At 33.6% G+C, this 19,481-nt stretch overlaps 1 protein-coding gene across 6 annotated transcripts in view; it reads right to left on the bottom strand.

Annotated features, from left to right (window-relative positions):
- The window catches only part of SYT14 (synaptotagmin 14), a 297,741-nt gene that overhangs the window by 194,481 nt on the left and 83,779 nt on the right, over window positions 1-19,481 (bottom strand). For 3 of the 6 annotated variants that reach the window (XR_013174311.1, XM_077157695.1, XM_077157696.1), the window contains exon 1: window positions 5,399-5,505. Coding sequence is in view for 3 of the 6 variants with exons in the window: in XM_077157697.1 (XP_077013812.1) it covers window positions 5,399-5,563 (165 nt within the window). In the remaining 3 variants the exon portion in view is untranslated. Of the gene's footprint in view, window positions 1-5,398; window positions 5,564-13,080; window positions 13,193-19,481 lie in introns of those variants that run through there. The other 3 variants (XM_077157697.1, XM_077157700.1, XM_077157698.1) reach the window with 2 other exon arrangements.

Genomic DNA, 19,481 nt, shown 5'->3' with positions numbered 1-19,481 from the left:
ATCTCTAGGAATGAACTTAACTAGGGATGTAAACGACTTGTACACAGAAAACATTGCTAAAAGAAATCAAAGAAGAGCAAAATAGGTAGAAAGACATTCCCTTTGCTCATGGATAGGAAGAGCAAAGTACAGGATAGAACTGTAATTAAGATCTCAATTCTACCTAAATTGATTTACAGATTCAATGCAGAGCCAATCATAATTCCAATGACCTAGGGTGGGCAATGGTGGCTCAGTGGCAGAGCTCTCACCTGCCCTGCCGAAGACCCGGGTTCGTTTCCCAGAGCCTGCCCATGTTGAAAAAAAGAAAATTTTCCAAGAACCTACTTTGAAGACTTTGAAGAGCTAGTTGCCAAACTCATCTACAAGAGAAAGAGACCCCAAACAGCTAAAAGCATCCTAAAAAAAACACACAATGGGAAGATTAATACTTCCTGATTTTGAAGCTTATTATAAAGCCACAGTGGTCAAAAAAGCATGGTACTGGCACAAAGATAGAAGTAATGACCAATGGAATCGAATCATGAGTGCAGAAACGGACCACCAAATCTATGGGCAACTGATCTTTGACAAGGCCCCCAAATCTACTGAACTGCACAAAACAGTCTGTCCAACAAACGGGATGGGAAGACTGGATGGATATCAATAGCCAAAAGAATGAAAGAGGATCCTGACCTTACACCCTATACAAAAGTTAATTCAAACTGGATCAAAAACCCAAATATAAGAATCAGTACCATAAAGCTCCTAGAAGAAAATGTAGGGAAACATCTTCAAGATATAGGAGTAAGCAGTAGCTTCCTAAACTTCACACCCAAAGCACAAGCAATGAAAGAAAAAATAGATCAATGGGAACTTCTCAAAATCAAATGCTTTTGTGCATCAAAAGACTTTGTTAAAAAAGGTGAAGAGGAGGCCAACTCAAAAGGAGAAATATTTGAAAATCACATATTGGATAAAGGTTTGATAGCCTGTGTATATAAAGTAATCATACAACTCAACAACAAAAGAACAAACCAACCAATTATAAAATGGGCTAAAGATATGAACAGGCATTTTTCTGAAGAGGAAATACAGATGGCTAAAAAGAACACGAAGAGATGGTATTTTCATTAGCTACAAGGAAAATGCAGATCAAGACTACAATAAGATACCACTTCATACCTATAAGAATGGCTGCTATTGAACAAACAGGAAACCACAAATGTTGGAGAGGATGTGCAGAAATTGGAACACTTATGCACTGCTGGTGGGAATGTATAATGATACAGCTGCTATGGAAGACAGTCTGGGGTTCCTCAAAAAACTAAATATCAAGTTGAATTATAACCCAGCAATAGCACCACCATTACTCAGTATATACCAAGAGAAGATGAAAGCAGCAAACAGACATTTGCACATTGATATTCATAACAGCATTCACAATTGCCAAAAGATGGAAGCAATCCAAGTGTCCATCAACAGAAAAGTGGATTAACTAAATGTGGTACATACATAAGATGGGATATTATGCAGTAGTAAGGTACAATGATGTCCTGAAGCATATGACAACATGGATGAACCTTGAAGACATAATGCTGAGTGAAACAAGTCGGACATTAAAAGATAGATATTGTTTGATTTCACTTTTATGACCTTGGTAAAGGTAAACTCAGAGGCTTATGTTACAGAATACAGAGGACCTAGAGATACATGGAAGCTAGTGATAGGTGACTGGTTAGGTAATAAGGTTGAACTTAAATGTAAGGGAATGGATAGCAGTGAAGGTGGTTCATAAGTGGGTCTATAAGTAATGTTGCCATATTGAAGGTGAACATGATTGAAAACGGTTGTATAGAGCCCTGTAAACCTCTGATTAACACTACAAATATAAATAAATTTTTGCATGAACTACTTCAAAGACATGAACATTTTACAAAGAGTTTATAGTATTGGTATATAAGGGGTCACTATTACTGCATGCTATGGGTTATGTTTAATAGGAAGACACCAACAGTACCCACAGCAATACCAAGGGTAAATAATTGTGGGGGATGGAAGGAGGACAAGAGTTAAGGGGAGGTTTAGATTTTCTATTTGCTGTGGGGGTGCTTACTGGTTCTCCTTCTCTTGGGAACAATGAAATCATCTAAAATTGAGAGTGCTGATGAACTCTTGACTTTGGACATTAGATATGATGCCCAATGAAATGGAGGTGGCTGAAGAATGACATGACTGAGAAACAGAATGGCAAACAATGATGTATACATATGCTCGAATATTGTGCTGCCAAAAAAAGGAATGAAGTTGTGAGGCATGCAACACTGTGAATGAACCTGTGGATCATTTGGTGAGGCAAAATAAGCCGGAAACAAAAGAGCAAATACTGTATAGTCTTGTTTAGAAAATATTTATAAGAAAACAGAGGTCTAAATTGTAAGCTCTTATAAAAGTCACACTTAGTCTGGAGCAGTAATTGTTATTTCTGGATTCTGAGATGCTGTTTTATAAATGTATAACCTGGTATTTAGAGATAAGAATGAAACTGATATGGTTGGGATTAAGATAATTCAGAATGCAAGGGTAAGGAAGACCTTGTCTGTATTTTAGAACTTTATCTACTCTTTGAGACCAAAGAAAGAAAGGTTTATCTTGTCCAAACCTAAATTTTCTGTAGTACATAATCTAACTTAACCTGTCTGGATAAATCATTTAAACAATCCAAACTCAGAGAATCCAGAATAAGAATGAGGTTCATTAATCCTGCATAGGTTAATGTAATGTCTGGATACATCCCAGAGAATATTAAGCAGATAATCAAAAAGTATTGGCAAAGTCCCTTGAAGGGTGGGAGAAAAAATATGGAACTAACTTTACCACCGAGGAAACCCCTGATACTGTGTCAAACATTAGGGACACCCAAATCAATAGGTCAAGCTCTTGATCTTGAGGCTTGCTCTTGTGAAACTTATGTATGTAGTGGAGAAGCTTAACCTACCTATAGAAATGCTTAAGAGTTACTTCCAGAAGACCTCTTTTGTTATTCAGATGTGCCCTCTCTCTCAAACCAACTCTGCAAGTGAAGTCATTGCCCTCCTCCCTACATAGGACATGACATCCAAGGGTGAAAATATCCCTGATGGCATGGGAGATGACTCCCTGGGATAAGCTTGGCCCTTGCACTGTGGAATCAACAATGCCATCCTGATCAAAAGGGGGAAGAGAAGTGTAACAAATAAGATATTAGTGATTGAGAGAATTCAAACAGAGTCAAGATGCTACTCTGGAGGTCACTGTTATGCAAGCTTTAGTTAGACATTGCTACCTATCATAGTTTGCCAACCCCCAACCAAAACCATTCCTGCCAATCCTAAAGAACACCTAGGGCATTACATAAGGTTTTGCAAAGGTTCCATACACTAGGGTAACTTTCCAGAAACCTACAACCTCCACATGGTTCCCTGGACAAGTCCTGAAATATAGAGGGGCCAGCCTTTCCACAACATCAGCCTGTTCCATTCCCTATCCCATTTTCAAGTCAGAATGGGTACAGCCCAAATACCCCTAAAGAGTGGGAGAACAATCAAAGGTGATGGTGGAGTTATACAGATGTTATTGGTAATTCTAAATGGTAGATATTTCCTTCCCATGAGATCAAAAGTGACCTAAGTATATGATTGTGAATGGTAAAATAGGGGACAAGAATCAGGTATTGGTAGTTTTTCCATTTTCATTTGTATGTGAATTTTTAACATAAATGCAGGGCCATAAAGCATTAATGTAAGTCAAAATGTTTCAGTGAACAAGTTTCAACAGTTCATTCAACTTTATAACAATTATAAGTAAACTTGTTAAATTTTTCCAGAAAAGAAAACAATCAAGCAAACAAAAACAAATTTATCTTACCCAGTCTTACAATAATTCCAGGATATAAATTTAAATGCCTATATAATAAATGGAAAAAAAATTCAGAAAAACTAAGGTCTTAGAGGTTTCAAGGGAACCTCTAAGTCGAAACTATTTTTATAATCCTACTAAGTCAATATTTAACTTTTTACTTTCATTTGCTCACAAATGAACAGAGATTTTCCAGAGGCTACATGACAGGTTGAATTCAGAAGCAGATGTGAGAATCCATTTGTTAATTATTATGCCAGAAATTTTAAAAGACTGCCAAAAAATCTAAAACAGTGCCAATTTTCTCACCAAATATTTTTGGCTTTGGAAAATATAGCTTTTTTTAATTTAAAAAACTGTTACTTACATTGATGTGTAATATGTTCACTGTTATTTTTTAAAATTGATATAAATATTTAAAATTTTTTCTCAGTTTTAACTTCAAATTCAGTAAATATCAATAGATATAACCTAAATAAACAAAAGCCCTTTGGGGTCCTTAATAAAGGATCCTTTGGGGTCTTTTAAATAAAAAATAAGAACCACTGAACCAGAAAATTATTAGAGGCTTCTGAAAGATATCTTTAATCAGCTCATTGTACACAAATAATCAGAAAGCAGGACAGGAACAGAGTATGAGAAACACTGAACTTAATCAAACCAAAGCCATAGAAAATACTACAGTTTCTTATCCATTAGCCACAGAATGTAATTCAATAGCAGATTATTTATAAATATCAGTGCTATCAGCTTTAAGTTATCAGAAATAAGAGAAAAGTATCTCTCCAACATACGTAGAGAAGAAAATTTTAAGGTTACTCTGCTATCGTTCCTCAAAATCCTTCTAAATTAACACCTTGCTTTTATAATTCTCAACTTGCTTGTGCTATCATGTATATAAGACAGTTTTCAGAAATAAGGAAAGAATTCCTTTGATAATTAAAAGAATAACTTCAAGGAAAACTTTTCCATAAAAGTAGTACCAATTGGCCTATGGTGCCAAGGAGAGAGTGGAACACCACTTTTTATAACCAAACTGCATAAACGAAGTAATTCAGAAGAACCCATGTTAAAATTATCTATCAGGTGGGAATTCATGGACAAGTAAAGAAAAAGGGTGAATATTTTTAAAAGTCCTTAAGGGGCAGGGAAAGAAAAGTCCTCTAGCAGGCTATTTGGACAATGGACTTAAACTACATAAAGCATCAAGATATTTCGTCTTCCTAAAGTATATGTGTTTATGTTATAGACTCAAAGGCATATATATATATACACATGAAAATCAAAAATGTCATTTGTGACCATAGACAATTCAGCTGTATGCCACATATTAGTAATTCATGGACAACAAGAGGATAATTGAACATAATTTACATAATCTTAGATCTTTTTCTTCTTACAGGATAGAGGCTCAAATTTTAGTTTACTAGATGTTTATTATATATACTTTTTTATTGCATATATCTTTAAACCAACCAAATAATAAAAGAGCACAGACAAAAAACAATGACATGATACTTACAAATTTTATCTTGTGAATTCTTCCTTGTATTGCATCCTGAACCGAGATCTGGAAACCCGCCAACATTTTCAAAACAGAACTTCTTATTAATATAGAGAAAAAGGAGCAGCATCAAGATAATAAACACCCCAACAGCAGACAAAAATCCAACCGCCTCTGGAGATACTAGAGAAAAAAAAGTCGCAGCTGTAAGCATTTATTTTTTAAAGCCACAAATGAAAAGGAAACTCCCATAAATACATTAGGTTATTGCATTATTTGAATCATATTTTTAAATTGTTATAATTTTAAACAGTTTAGTTTATAAGAAAAACAAACTTCACAGTGTAATGATAGTTGTTTAATTCATTCAACAACATTCATTCAAATCTAAAAGTTTCCCTAGAAATTTTATTGGGAAAAAAAGTCTCAAAGGAAAGACAGAAGGCTATAAAAAAACACAGCAGTTATCATATGTTTAATTCATTGAAGAGTATTACAAAAATTTTAACAAGAGTTAGAAAAAATATTTCCCATGAAGTAGTATATTACTTAAACTCATGAGAAAATGCATTATTGTTCTTATCTCTAAAAGCTTCAGTGGACCTAACTTATTAAATAAATCCTGTACTCTCTAACCTGACATTCAGAGTTCTAGCCTTTCTTTTCAACATTACACTTAATAAGCTATATGAATTTCCATACCACTTGTTTTTGTTCATCATCTTTCTCTTGCTTGGAAGGACCAAGTCTTCTTTCAACCATATTTCACTCAGTTACTCAACTAACAAATTTTTTTGAGCAACAGCCACGCACGAGACATTGGGATATATAGCATTCTTGCCCTCCATAAACAGTCTAATGAAGGCAGTTATAATACAGTGCAATAAAGGCAATGGCTGGGAAAGAATAGGGGCTATAAGTGCCATAGGGAACACTTACTCTACTGACGAGGGATCAAGTAAGCTTTTCTGAAAGTTATGGCCTCCATGGTTATATTGTATGAATTAGCCAATTTAGAACTATTCTAGGCAGAAGAAATAGAATGTGTAATGTAGTAGAGACAGGAGATCACTATACTTCCAGAAACTGAACAAAACTTAGTTATGATGAGCTATTGGTAAGATATGTAAGTTTCAAAAGAAAAGATGAAATCCCCAGAGAGAATATACAGAGTAAAAAGAGACAAAATCTTTAATCCTCCAATTCATAGCTTTCTCTCCTTTCCTTTCAACTTCTGCATTATTTGTCACTCCTCTAGCCATTTGAAGTTAAATAGGAACTAAATTTGTGTATACTCGTTACCTTACTACATATAATGCCCAAGTATTAGTTGAGCATGAATGCAGTCCTTAAACACCCCCTACAACCTACAACTTATTCTTTCTTCCTCCATCACACAAGCAGCACTAAATTGTCATCTCCTCCAAGATTCTTTCTCTCTTCAGAGGGGTTCTTGCAATTAACATCTAGCTCATTTGTTAAAAATGGAATCACCAACTGCTCAACAGTAAGTAGTTCAATTCCCTAGCATTGCATTATTTGTGAAAGTTAGGCATCGCCAGTGTAGAAATGAATATGACATTATAGTTTTCTCAAATTTGGGTTAACAGTGTTAGGATAGAAGATGGAACAGATAGTGATAATGTAGGGGAAGGGTAAAAAGAGGGGAGGAAGGGGTGGGAATGTTATGAGTGGTATGGATATCAGGCTGGTGCTGAGGAACAAAATCTGCTACTAGAATCAAGTTATACCCAGACATCAGCCCTGCCTGTTGCATTTTCAGTTTGGGGCATAAACAAGGAAGAGAACAATATTTTAATAAGAAAAGTCATGCTACATGCCATAAAAATAGCAGTGTGCATCAATTCTAAAAGACAAGGAGAAAATGAAAACAGAAGAAATATCATCAGCATCACTGGTAGTCAGGAAGGTCAAATGCAGGACAGAATCTGGTATGAAGAGGTAGAAGGAAGTAGTAATCAATGTTATATGGTAAGCAGCAAATATGTACAGGAGTTTCACTTTATTCCAAGCAAACACACGTAGAAAACTAACTCCTTATGCGGCCACAAAAGAGTAGATATTAAGCAGCCTAAAAATCTCCCATCTCTTGAGGGAAAATCTGGCTCGTCTCATGTAAGAAAAAAATTGAGAAAGTTAGTTATTTCCAATAACAACAGCAAAAAACAGATACAGCATATTTAGATGCCATTTACTATTTTAAGCACTTTACATATGCTAACTCATTTAATCTTCACAATGACGTTACTATTATTCCCATTATAAATTGAGACACAGAGATATTAAACTATGTGTCCAGCTAGCAAGTAGAAGCAGTAAGAATTCAAACCCTGTCTAGCTCCAGAGACTGTTTTTAACCACTGCTCTGCTCTTCCTATTTTACTTTCCTCTTCCTCTTTTGCCTGTTCTTATTCCTTGCCTCAATTCTTATTTGTGTTCCTCTTTCATCTCTCCTTCACATTTTTTAATGTAACAGTGGGAAAGATCAACTATAAATAGGTATAATGTAATATACTTTGTACTATATAGAGGTATGACTATAACGCACTACTAGAACACAAAGAAGAAACACTAGCTGGAGAAGTTACGAAAGGCTTCAGAAGGGAGGTAAGGTAACACTTGAGCAGGGTTTGAAAGATTAATAGAAACTCTATAAACAGTAAAAGGGCAGAAGAAATTGCATGATCAGAGACCCAGAGACAATGTGCATGGTATCCTCTAGGCACTAAAGAACATCAGTCCTGACTACCACAATGTTTAATACACGCCTGGCATTCAATAAATACTGTGTATGGATGTATGTCCAGAAAAGATCAAGAATATACCAGAGGATTGATATCTTCTGTCTTTTCATGAAAATGTACTACCAAGTTGTTAATATTGTACTCAGCAAGTCTCATGCATTTGTTATTCATTGGGAACATCATGTATATTAACCTTCAGCATTAATAAATCCCTGAGGATATCCTATATTTGGATTTTGACTTGTAGACTCAAGCTCACCTTATTGCTTCTTGTTCACATTTGTTGAAACATTATAAAGATCACAGGAGCTTAATGATGTAAAATTTTGGAAAATGTACATGATGTGAAATTGCAGTGCTATGTTAAAAATAAATGTATAACTAAAAAAAAAAAAAAAAAAAACCTAAAACTAAAGAATATACCAGGGGGCAGTGTGATGGTGGCTCACAGTAGGCAGAATTCTCACCTGCCATGCCAGAGACCTGGGTTCAATTCTTGGTGACTGCCCATGAGAAAAAAAAAACAAAACGAAACAAGAATATACCAAGGAAATGAGGCTAGAAATGAAAGTGGGATCCAAACTGTCAAAGAAACTCCAATAACATCCTTAAAAATGTATTCCTGGGAAGCAACATGATTATAGGTTTGTCCTATAGAATTTCAATGAATAAATCAATTAGAAAACTGGAATGTAAGAGAGAATAAATGGTGGCAAGAAGTCAACTTGAGATAGATGAAAAGCTCCCAGCAAAAAACGAGTTCTTAAACTAAGGAGCAGCAGTGATAAAAGAGAACAGTGGTGAATTCTAGATCCTTTCTTCAATGAAAACTGATAATGACTTAATCAATTTGACATAGAGTATAAAGAAGAAGAATAGTTGAGGATGATTCCAAAGTTTCTACCTTGAATGACTAGGTATATGGTAATACCATTAACAAACATGAAAAAATATGAGAAAATATAATCTGAGTTTAGGGCATGGGGGTGAAGGGAAATGAGGAAAAGAAAGGAAAGAGAGATGCAGTTAATGAGTTCAGTTATGACAGGTTACATTAGAAATATACCAGCAGAATATTTATGTGTTGGTGCCTAGGAAAGGAGCAGGAAAAATGAGTATGGCACTCTGATAAAGGTCAGATTAGTTATAAAAGCTATGGGAGTTTTCCCTTTTGTTCCTCCTATTTCATGTGAATAACTGCATAGCACTTCACTTACTAAATACAAATCAAACTGGCAAATGATATATAGTGCTAGGCATTATTAATGGTAAATCTCTTATAGACGTCACAAAATTTTAGAAAAATAAATGTGTGATTGTGGATAAATTTAAAAAAAAAAAACACAACTCTTTCACCATTGGGAAAAAGGTGAAATATGTCTGATATAAATATGCTACCCACACAACTTCCTTTTTACTACCCATTATCTGACTAAATGCCCATTTCCCCTATTCATTGCAAATATTCTAATGTACTTAAAATTTTTAAAGTGTAGTATAATATGGCTGTGGTCAAGAAATGCAACAATAAATCTACAATGAAAATATTAAAAAGCTTCAGACTTCTATTTTTCATTCTTATCTCAGAACTGAAATAATGTTTATTACTTCAAATGATACAAACCCAGGAGGTGGCTAATAGTAGTTCTAAATATTAAAACATTTGATAAATCCTAGCTGGATGAGCATAAAATTACAATGAAAACTCACCGAAATTAAACTAAAGACATGAATGCTGTTCACTTACAACAAATAACTAAATAAAATAATACTAACTTAGACCTTGCTGATATAAAATATATCTCCATTTAGTATAAGATAGAAATTTCCCCTTAAAATGCTATCCATTCAAAATATCTGCTGATAGGGCCACGGTGGCTCAGCAGGCAAGAAAGCTCACCTGCCATACCAGAGGACCCAGGTTCGTTTCCCGGTGCCTGCCCATGTGAAAAAAAAAAAAAAAGTATCTGCTGATAAAAGGCTTCTGCATAAGTATTTCTGACAATATAGATAACTTATCTATACATAAATCACTCTTCTCAAGGATTCTAGATCATGCACTACAACAATTAAGTGCTATTTTAAAATACATATCACCTCTTAAATGGGAACTTCAAAATCTCTGTCAGCATACAGTGACTAAAGACAATACATACAATACATATGAAGAACTGAATTCAGCAAAAACTCAAAATTCACTAATATACTGTTTTCACAGAATCCAAATCTGTAAAACTTTAATGTGGTAAAACTAAACCAAGACCAACCAATAATATTAATAAGATTAAACACTTAAAGGGTGATTATTTGCCATAGACTGTTTTAAATGTTTAACGAGCATTGTATCTCATTTAATCTTCACTATAACTCAATTTTTAACATTTGGAAATTGAGGCTAAGAAAGAGTAAGTAAAACTTCCAAAATATTAAAATTATTATTAAGTAATAGAATCTAAATTTGAAGTCAGGCACACCGATTCCTGGACCCCAAACTTTCTCTCATCACAAAACTTAATCTTCAAAACAATTTTATTATAGGTAAGTACAGAAATATTATTACATTAGTCTTTAGGCTAGTAAACTGAGGCCCAGAGAACAACTAATTTGTCCATGTTCATATATCTAAAAAGTAGAAGAACCTGGATTTAAACCTAGGGCCCAAGTTCTTACACACCAAGCAATACCATTTCCTTATATGCCAATTTGCAATACAAAAAATAATTACGAGCATTAATTACAAAATATAGTATATATTTATATAATTATTAAAAATATTATGAACAAATATTTTATGGTTTAGCTTTTTAAAGATTTTTTAAAAGTAGCAAGTGATTTCAGTTTTCTCAAAAAATATATAAATTATAAAACTGGAATCACAATTTTTCCTATACAAGATACTTTTGCAAAATATTTGTAATTAATTTGAAAGTTAATTTTAAGATTATGCTTAGAAACCAAAATCAGCAGTGTATCTTTATATGTCACATTTTAAAATTTAACAAAATAAGAATTTGAAAATTACAGGTATTCTATATAATAAGCTTGATATCCATTGGTAGTGCTCAATAAAGAATAGAATTAAGCTCTCTGTGAGTCTTAAGTATCTAAAGGCAATATTGCAAAGTGAAAAAGGGTAGAAAGTATAACATGTCACTAGAAAAGAATTTAGCTTGTCCAAGGTTGATGATTATTTATGTTATATAAACAGAACTAGCTTTACTAGTTATTTTTAGTCTGTATTTAGAAATGAGTATCTATATTTACAAAAAGACAAACTTTAAAAAAATAATACCACTTTTTGTCAAAATTCCAGACTAATTAATAATGGCCAAATTCATTTTAATTTTTACTGAATGGCCACTGAATGAAAATGATAAAATTAAAGTCTCATAAAAGCCAAAGAAAAAGCTAGTACATTTGAGATTAAAAGTATTACAGAATTCACTTATATTCTACTTTACATTCTGTCATAAAAAACATTTCTATATAAAATTGATGAGAAAATACTAGGCTATACATAAAAATAAATAAGTATACATTTTTGGCACTAAATCGCAGGAAATATTTATTTATTAAACCAACATATTTTAAATTTTCATTCATTTGTACCACAATAGCACTCAACACTAAATAAAACATATTTCCATCAAAACAAATTCATTATAACTTGTAAAATAGGTTTCATAAAACCATCTTATTCATTATATTTTAAATGCAAAATTAAACAATAGTACTTAAACTACCTATAATTCTTAAGAAAAATAAAGAGAATAAAAAGAAACAACTTACAATTTGCAACATAAGGGTTGCATTGCTCATTTGTCCTGCTGGGTATGAAATGCTAGTCCTCTCACTACATGTCATGGATACTTTAATAATTCATTTCATAGATGCAACTCTAGCTCTTGACCAAAATGTGAACTATGTAAGAAATCAACTTGCAATCTTAAAAGAAATGCCTGTTTTCTATCTGAAAGCCCTAAATATTTTTTTCAGTATCTTAATCAGAAAAACTCCACAATTTCTTTTGCTTTGGTTTGGATGTAAAATAGAGAATTTATCAGCGATTCCAAGAAACAATGTAAGAGGATAAAAATTAATTTGCTATGTTTAAATTTCCTTTTGTAATATCTCAGTTACTTCCACTAATAAAATCACCCTTGAAATTTTTTTTTTTTTTTTTTTTAACATGGGCAGGCAACGGAAATCGAACCCGGGTCCTCGGGCATGGCAGGCAAGCATTCTTAACTGCTGAGCCCACCCACCTTGAAAATTTTCTATTACGAAATAAATAATGAACAACTGAAAAAATACCATATAAATTAAATATATATATATATAAAATAATACATATGCTATTAATTCAAGATTTTATAAGATAATCAAGAAAAAAGACCATTTATACTCACTGCTGAGTAATTTAAAGGGCCAAAAGATTAAGAGCAACATGGGACATTGTTTCAGAACTGAAAAATAAAAGTACCCCTGAGAGAAACAGTTACCTAGCCAGGGTGATGAAATAGATGCTATACAACTTGTTTCATATGTCACACCATCAGTAAACTGAACCTATGTTTCCTACAAGTGAGGCAAGCTAGAACAAGGAGAGAGAGGAGAGAGGGGAAAAAAACATGAAAGAGCCTTTAAGCAGGGACATTTATTAAGGTCAAGAAGGCCCTTGTCTGGCACAGACACCCTGCCTGGGGGCTACACACTTACAGGAAACACCAGGAGGCAGCTGACCCATCTGAAGCCAAAGGATACCCAGAGGAGTCATCTGCAGAAAAGGGTAGCACCACCGACCCACTCAAATGCACTACCACCAGGTACCATCCTGGAGAGAAGGGAGGGTAGAAGAAAAAGTCCAGAACAAGAAAGGGAGAGGGGAATAAGTAAAATCAATCTATAAAAGCAAATGGCCCCATTGCCTCTCACCTCTATCCTCTTACTAGAGTGTCCACATGCTCCTTTTCCGTATGTGTATTTAATAAATTTTCTGCCTGCTTACTCTACGGCATGAGTTCTTTCTTGTGGCATGACCAAGAACCTGAAGGTGAAATCCAGCAACGCACATACCATGTAATAAATTGAACTTCCATTTAAATATCATAACAAGTAAATACCAAAATCAATCTTGAAAAAAGTGGGAAAAAATAAAATACATTTATTAAGTACAGAAAGCTGAATACTTAACATACATAAAATTACACATATAAAAATAATATACTTAATATACTTACATGATATATTTAAACCAAATACTTAATGTAAAAGCTCTACCAAACATTCTGTGGAAGAGATTTTTCTTCAGAGACACTTCTGATTTGAAGCTTCAAAATTACAACTGCAATGACATTTAGACTAAGACAAACTTACTTACTTTCCTGTTAAATTTCCCTGTAGCAAAGCATAGCCATTATATTAAAACAAAAATTAAACTTTTTATTTTAAAATAAAAACTAACTGTCTCAAAAATTTTCACTGCCTATTCAAAATCTATGAATTCCTCCAAAATTATTTGAATGATAAATACTAGGGATAATACCTAAGGTCACTTCCTCCTCCTTTGCTTTCTTTAGTGATTCTTTGCTCTTCTTTTCAGAAAGATTTTCATCTCTCAGCTTCTACAAGATTCTGAAAATTCACCCCCAACTATAGGAGAATCTTCTAGTTAAAGCCAATATTTGATGTCAACCACAGTTTTAAATATGTTTATTTCAAGACTTAGTTCAAATCTATAGAAATTCCAATAAATTCAAAGCAGTTCCTCTCAAATCTCTTAAAGAGATATCACTTTCCTCCTAAATTTTAATATTATGTCAATTAGCTGTCTTCTTGAAGTGACTAAGCCATCCTTTGCCACCCCAAAAACAACTTTTTCCCCCTAGACCTATTAAGTTTCAAAGAACTTTGCTGAAAACACTGCACAGTTTAAGGGTACATGAATGGATTCAGGATCTCCAAGCTTATATGTATGCACTCACAAATCCTTAAAATTTAACAGCATATCACATTTTCTTATCATCACTAAAAAAGCAAGCCCAGCATGCTTTGATGATAAGATTACCCATCATATTGTACTTCTACTAGAATACAGCAATTTGAAGGTTAAGGATTATTCACTTGCATTCCCAACTCAAAATGTGGGTCTCCATTTGTAATGATGTCTTTCTACTGCTTTTGTTGGTGTAAACATGTATCAGATAAACTGAAAGCAAATATATTTGAAATTTTAAAGAAAAACTGAGTCCCAAAATATAGAGCTTTGCAAAAGAGATGCCTTCATCCAAATTTCAGCCACAGAGTTATTGAGCAACCACTAAACAAACAATTTTTTTGTTTTGGAGCAGAGATAACTGGAAGCAGTTTGAGTTGTGACACTTAGATGTGATAAATACAAATTTTAAATCTATTAAAGTAGGGAATAATTTCAGTAAGAAAGGATTTATAAAGTGAGAGAGTGGCACTGCAAGTCAAGAATTGTAACCAAATGAGCATTAACCTGAAGCGTAGCAAAAGAAAGAGTTTGGTAATCAAAAAGAGGAACTAAGCATTAGTATGATGAAATTTAGAAAAGTAAAATTTAGTGATACAACATGACACATCTTTCAGGAGTGTACACTTTAGATGGAGATTTAGGGAGATATTATATAATTTAACCAATACGGAGACTTTAAGATTCTAAACAGATAAACATAAAACAAATGAAAAAAAACTGCTGAAATTTAAAAAATAAAGCACATGCTTTTAGCAGATACCTTCATGCTATTCCCAGGGAAGAAGTGTTTTCTTTTCGGTCAGTGGAAAAGTCTGAGAAGTACTAACTGTACACTATTTTATTCAAGAAAGATTAAGTAATAAGAATGTAACTTTGAACAAAACAAGTATGGTCCCTGAACTCATGGACTTAAGAAGGTACTACAGAAACACCTAATCCTGACTGGGAAGGTCAGGGAAAGCTTCTTTAGAAACTGAGTCCTAAATTGAAATAAGATGAATTAATAGGAATAATCCAGAAAAAGGAGGATAAAGGGGGCAAAGTAAAAGAAAGAAAATGTATTTATGGTAAAAAGGCACAGAGGCAAGAGATAACAGCATATAAAAGAAAAAGAATAAAGGTAAAAGTCCAAAGAGATAAAGCTAGAGTGTAAGCAAGGGGAAAACCATGAGAGGATTTGTGACAGTGCAGAAAGTCACCCAGTAATCCAGGCAAGAAAGGATGATGGCCTGACAGACTAGGTGCCTCAACTGAACAAGCCTACATTTCAAGCTGTCTCATATATACAAAGAGTAAACGAATACGGACACCTAGAATGCCTTATATTACTTTTTGAAATGCCTTTTCTGTACTTGCTTCATTAATGCTTCTATTTCCAATTACAGAGAACTTCAAATCCATGGCATTATATCATAATGACCTAATAAAATATAGATTGCTTACTGATTTTCTGAATATATAAAAAGGTAAGAGTCTAAATACATGCTTTACCAAATGATCTTCCTCTAAGTAAATGAAATACAGACTGTGGATTAAATGGCAAATGCTAATTATTTTTTAAGAACCACTATCATGGGAAAATATTGCTAATGTAATGAAAGTACCAACTTTCAATTACTAGAAAAATACGTGATCTCAAGGAGCAAGATATACATCTCAATAAAGCATGTCAAGATAACTTAATTTCTTTTTGTGAAAGAGTGACTAATTATGGAGACAAGAAAAATACAATGTCTACTTTTCTTGAATAAACTTCATAATTTCTTTTAAAAAGAAATTTCACTTTAATCAGTAAGCTTACAGATAGGCTCTACATTCTAGATGAGGGCTTTGAAAGCCGCAACAAATCATGATAGGCCATATCACCTAGGACATCTCTCAGGCATATATAGTATTAACATCAGTTTTACTATTTTTGTGTGTGTCCTCCGCTCTGGTTTGTCGCATTTGCCCTTATGGGTGATTAGATGTGATACTGGACAAAGGTGGTGGATTCTTGCCCATGTGCTCAAATGACCACATGTCCTGAGACATGGGAGTTTCAAAGAAAGATTTATTTAGCTAGGCTTGAAGCAGGAGATCAGATGGCCTATTGGCCCAAAATCTATCTCCTGAACTATGGTAATTCTGATAGTCTTATAGCATTAGAAGATGGGTAGATTTTAGGATAATGAGTACAACGGCCCTAGATAATATAATTAGAGGTGATTTAATTATTAAGCATGCACATACTATATGCTTTATGAGAGAATGTATATAAAAAAAGGCAAACAATATAATGATGAGAATGATTTTTATTGTTATAATGAGGTAGAGATGACTTATAGGTAAACATCTAAGCTACTGTGCATGTCAGGTGGGCCCATTTTTCTTAGATCCGGCTTCAGTTATCAAGATAACTTTGGATGTGGGGTGAGTTCATACCAAGCTGCCTAAGACTCTTCACTAATAAACATTAGGGGCTGTCTTTAGTGATCACAAGGCTCTAAAGTTGAAAAACTGGATAAATGGGTACAAGGGAAGGTTTAGTCATAACGTTTTTATAATCACAAGGGCACAAGATAAAGGCTGCACAATCATTATCAGAGATCAAGGCAGCTGGATGATCACTCAAAAACTTCAGGTATTTCCCTATGTCTACTCTAATATACCAGAAAGTAAAAAAGAACATCTATATAATAATTCAGTAATCGGAATCATCCCTTAAATTCTAACTAGATCATTACAGATCTAATGCCAAAAAGTACAAATGACTCACTCCCTCCCTAAAAGAATATCCTTTTTTTTCTGGCCCAGACCCTTGAAGGCAGAAGATAGCAAATAATCGTGTGACTGAGCTCTGAGACAGACAGACAGATGACAAAGAGGTAGACAGATAGATAAGAAGAAAATACACAAAAGGATGTAAGATTCAGGCAAAATTTAATGACACAGAAACAGCTTAAAAAGAAGCACTCCATAGAACTGTGTTATTTAAAACCTTTAACCAATTACCTGAATGAAGGAATTGAGACTAATTCATTAATTTTGTAGAAGGTCCTAGGAACACTAGCTTAGGCATGGCTGCTAATTCAGTGAAAGAAAGAAAGATACACTAGGCACCTCAATATATTATGGAAACAATACATCAAAATAAAATGAAGTTCAAAACGGCTAACTTAAAAATTACTATCCCACCAAGAGCCAAACACTGATAAAGGTTAATGAAAATGTCTGCTCAGTAAAATGTGGCAGAAGAAGATTTTAAATAATGACATAATATAAATCAAATAAAAATCAGCACTGCAGTGGTAAAAGCTAAGCCCTCTATTATACTAGAAGATACTTCAAAAAAAAAAAAAACAGCTATGGTCTCTATTTCAAAATAAAGCTGCAAGCCATAAAAAGCTTCAGAAAGGAAAATTAAATTCAATAAGCTTATTAAAAAAAGTTCCTATACCAAAGGTGAAATTACTTTATACTACAGAAGAAATGGCAAAAGATGGATATATAAAGTTTTAATATACATAGATCAATTAAATAACTTACTGCAGAAATCTAAGATTAAAAAAGCATTAAAAATGATTTCTAATGTTACCTATAAACATTTAAATGTTTCAATTACAGAAACATTAAATGTATGAATTAAAAATGGACACAGGCTACCAAAAAAGGATAGAGGAATACAAAATTCAGACAAATGAGATTAACAACTGGCTTGAGAGAAAGGCTAAAAAGATTCTATTCTAAACAAGTTTCAAATGGCTAATGTTATTGTAATGAACATATTTAGAAAATTCATATCCATAAAGGAATTTTTTTTTGAAAATAAATTGTAAATTTATTAATAAATTATACACAGAAAATCTAAGTCTGATGTGGATGGTTCTTGGTTGCCATCTTTGATTCTGGAAACTCTTGATTTCTATGCCTGGCAAGATATCAAACAATCAGTAGACATACAGCAGTGTGACTTAAAAAACCGCTTTTCGTACATTCTTAACAAGTCTATTGGTTATGCTAGCAGTAATTATCCAGTGCATAAGAGTGTGACAGTAATATTTGTTACATTTCTTACTTACATTCTGCATTAAAATTTGATTCTTTGTTTTATAGTTAATACAGTCTTGCATTTTTTGAATAGGTGTGAACAACTGTTACATGCAAACGACATTAGAACATGTTTTTCAACAGTTAATAAAATGTTTCAGTATAATTTTTTTTCTATAGCTCAGATGCAGCTTCATTCAGTGTTTTAACATAAATACATTACAATTAGGTAGTATTGTGCTGTCCATTTTTGAGTTTTTGTATCTAGTCCTGTTGCACAGTCTGTATCCCTTCAGCTCCAATTACCCATTATCTTACCCTGTTTCTAACTCCTGATGGTCTCTGTTACCAATGACATATTCCAAGTTTATTCTCGAATGTCAGTTCACATCAGTGGGACCATACAGTATTTGTCCTTTAGTTTTTGGCTGGACTCACTCAGCATAATGTTCTCAAGGTCCATCCATGTTATTACATGCTTCATAAGTTTAGTCTGTCTTAAAATTGCATAATATTCCATCGTATGTATATATATACCACAGTTTGTTTAGCCACTCGTTTGTTGATGGACATTTTGGCTGTTTCCATCTCTTTGCAATTGTAAATAACGCTGCTACAAACATTGGTGTGCAAATGTCCGTTTGTAGTAGATACCTAGCAATGGTATTGCTGGGTCGTATGGCAATTCTATATTCAGTTTTTTGAGGAACTGCCAAACTGCCTTCCACAGTGGTTGCACCATTTGACATTCCCACCAACAATGGATAAGTGTGCCTCTTTCTCCGCATCCTCTCCAGCACTTGTTATTTTCTGTTTTGTTGATAATGGCCATTCTGGTGGGTGTGAGATGATATCTCATTGTGGTTTTGATTTACATTTCTCTAATGGCCAGGGACATTGAGCATCTCTTCATGCGCCTTTTGGCCATTTGTATTTCCTCTTCTGACAGGTGTCTGTTCAAGTCTTTTTCCCATTTTGTAATTGGGTTGGCTGTCTTTTTGTTGTTGTTGAGTTGAAAAATCTCTTTATAAATTCTGGATACTAGAGCTTTATCTGATATGTCGTTTCCAAATATTGTCTCCCATTGTGTAGGCTGTCTTTCTACTTTCTTGATGAAGTTCTTTGATGCACAAAAGTGTTTAATTTTGAGGAGCTCCCATTCATTTATTTCTTTCTTCAGTGCTCTTGCTTTAGGTTTAAGGTCCATAAACCGCCTCCAATTGTAAGTTTCATAAGATATCTCCCTACATTTTCCTCTAACTGTTTTATGGTCTTAGACCTAATGTTTAGATCTTTGATCTATTTTGAG

Source organism: Tamandua tetradactyla, chromosome 4 (assembly GCF_023851605.1).
Source record: "Tamandua tetradactyla isolate mTamTet1 chromosome 4, mTamTet1.pri, whole genome shotgun sequence".
Lineage (NCBI taxonomy): Eukaryota > Metazoa > Chordata > Mammalia > Pilosa > Myrmecophagidae > Tamandua > Tamandua tetradactyla.
The sequence above is the reverse complement of the archived record's forward strand: the minus strand, read 5'-3'. Positions and strand labels throughout refer to the sequence as shown.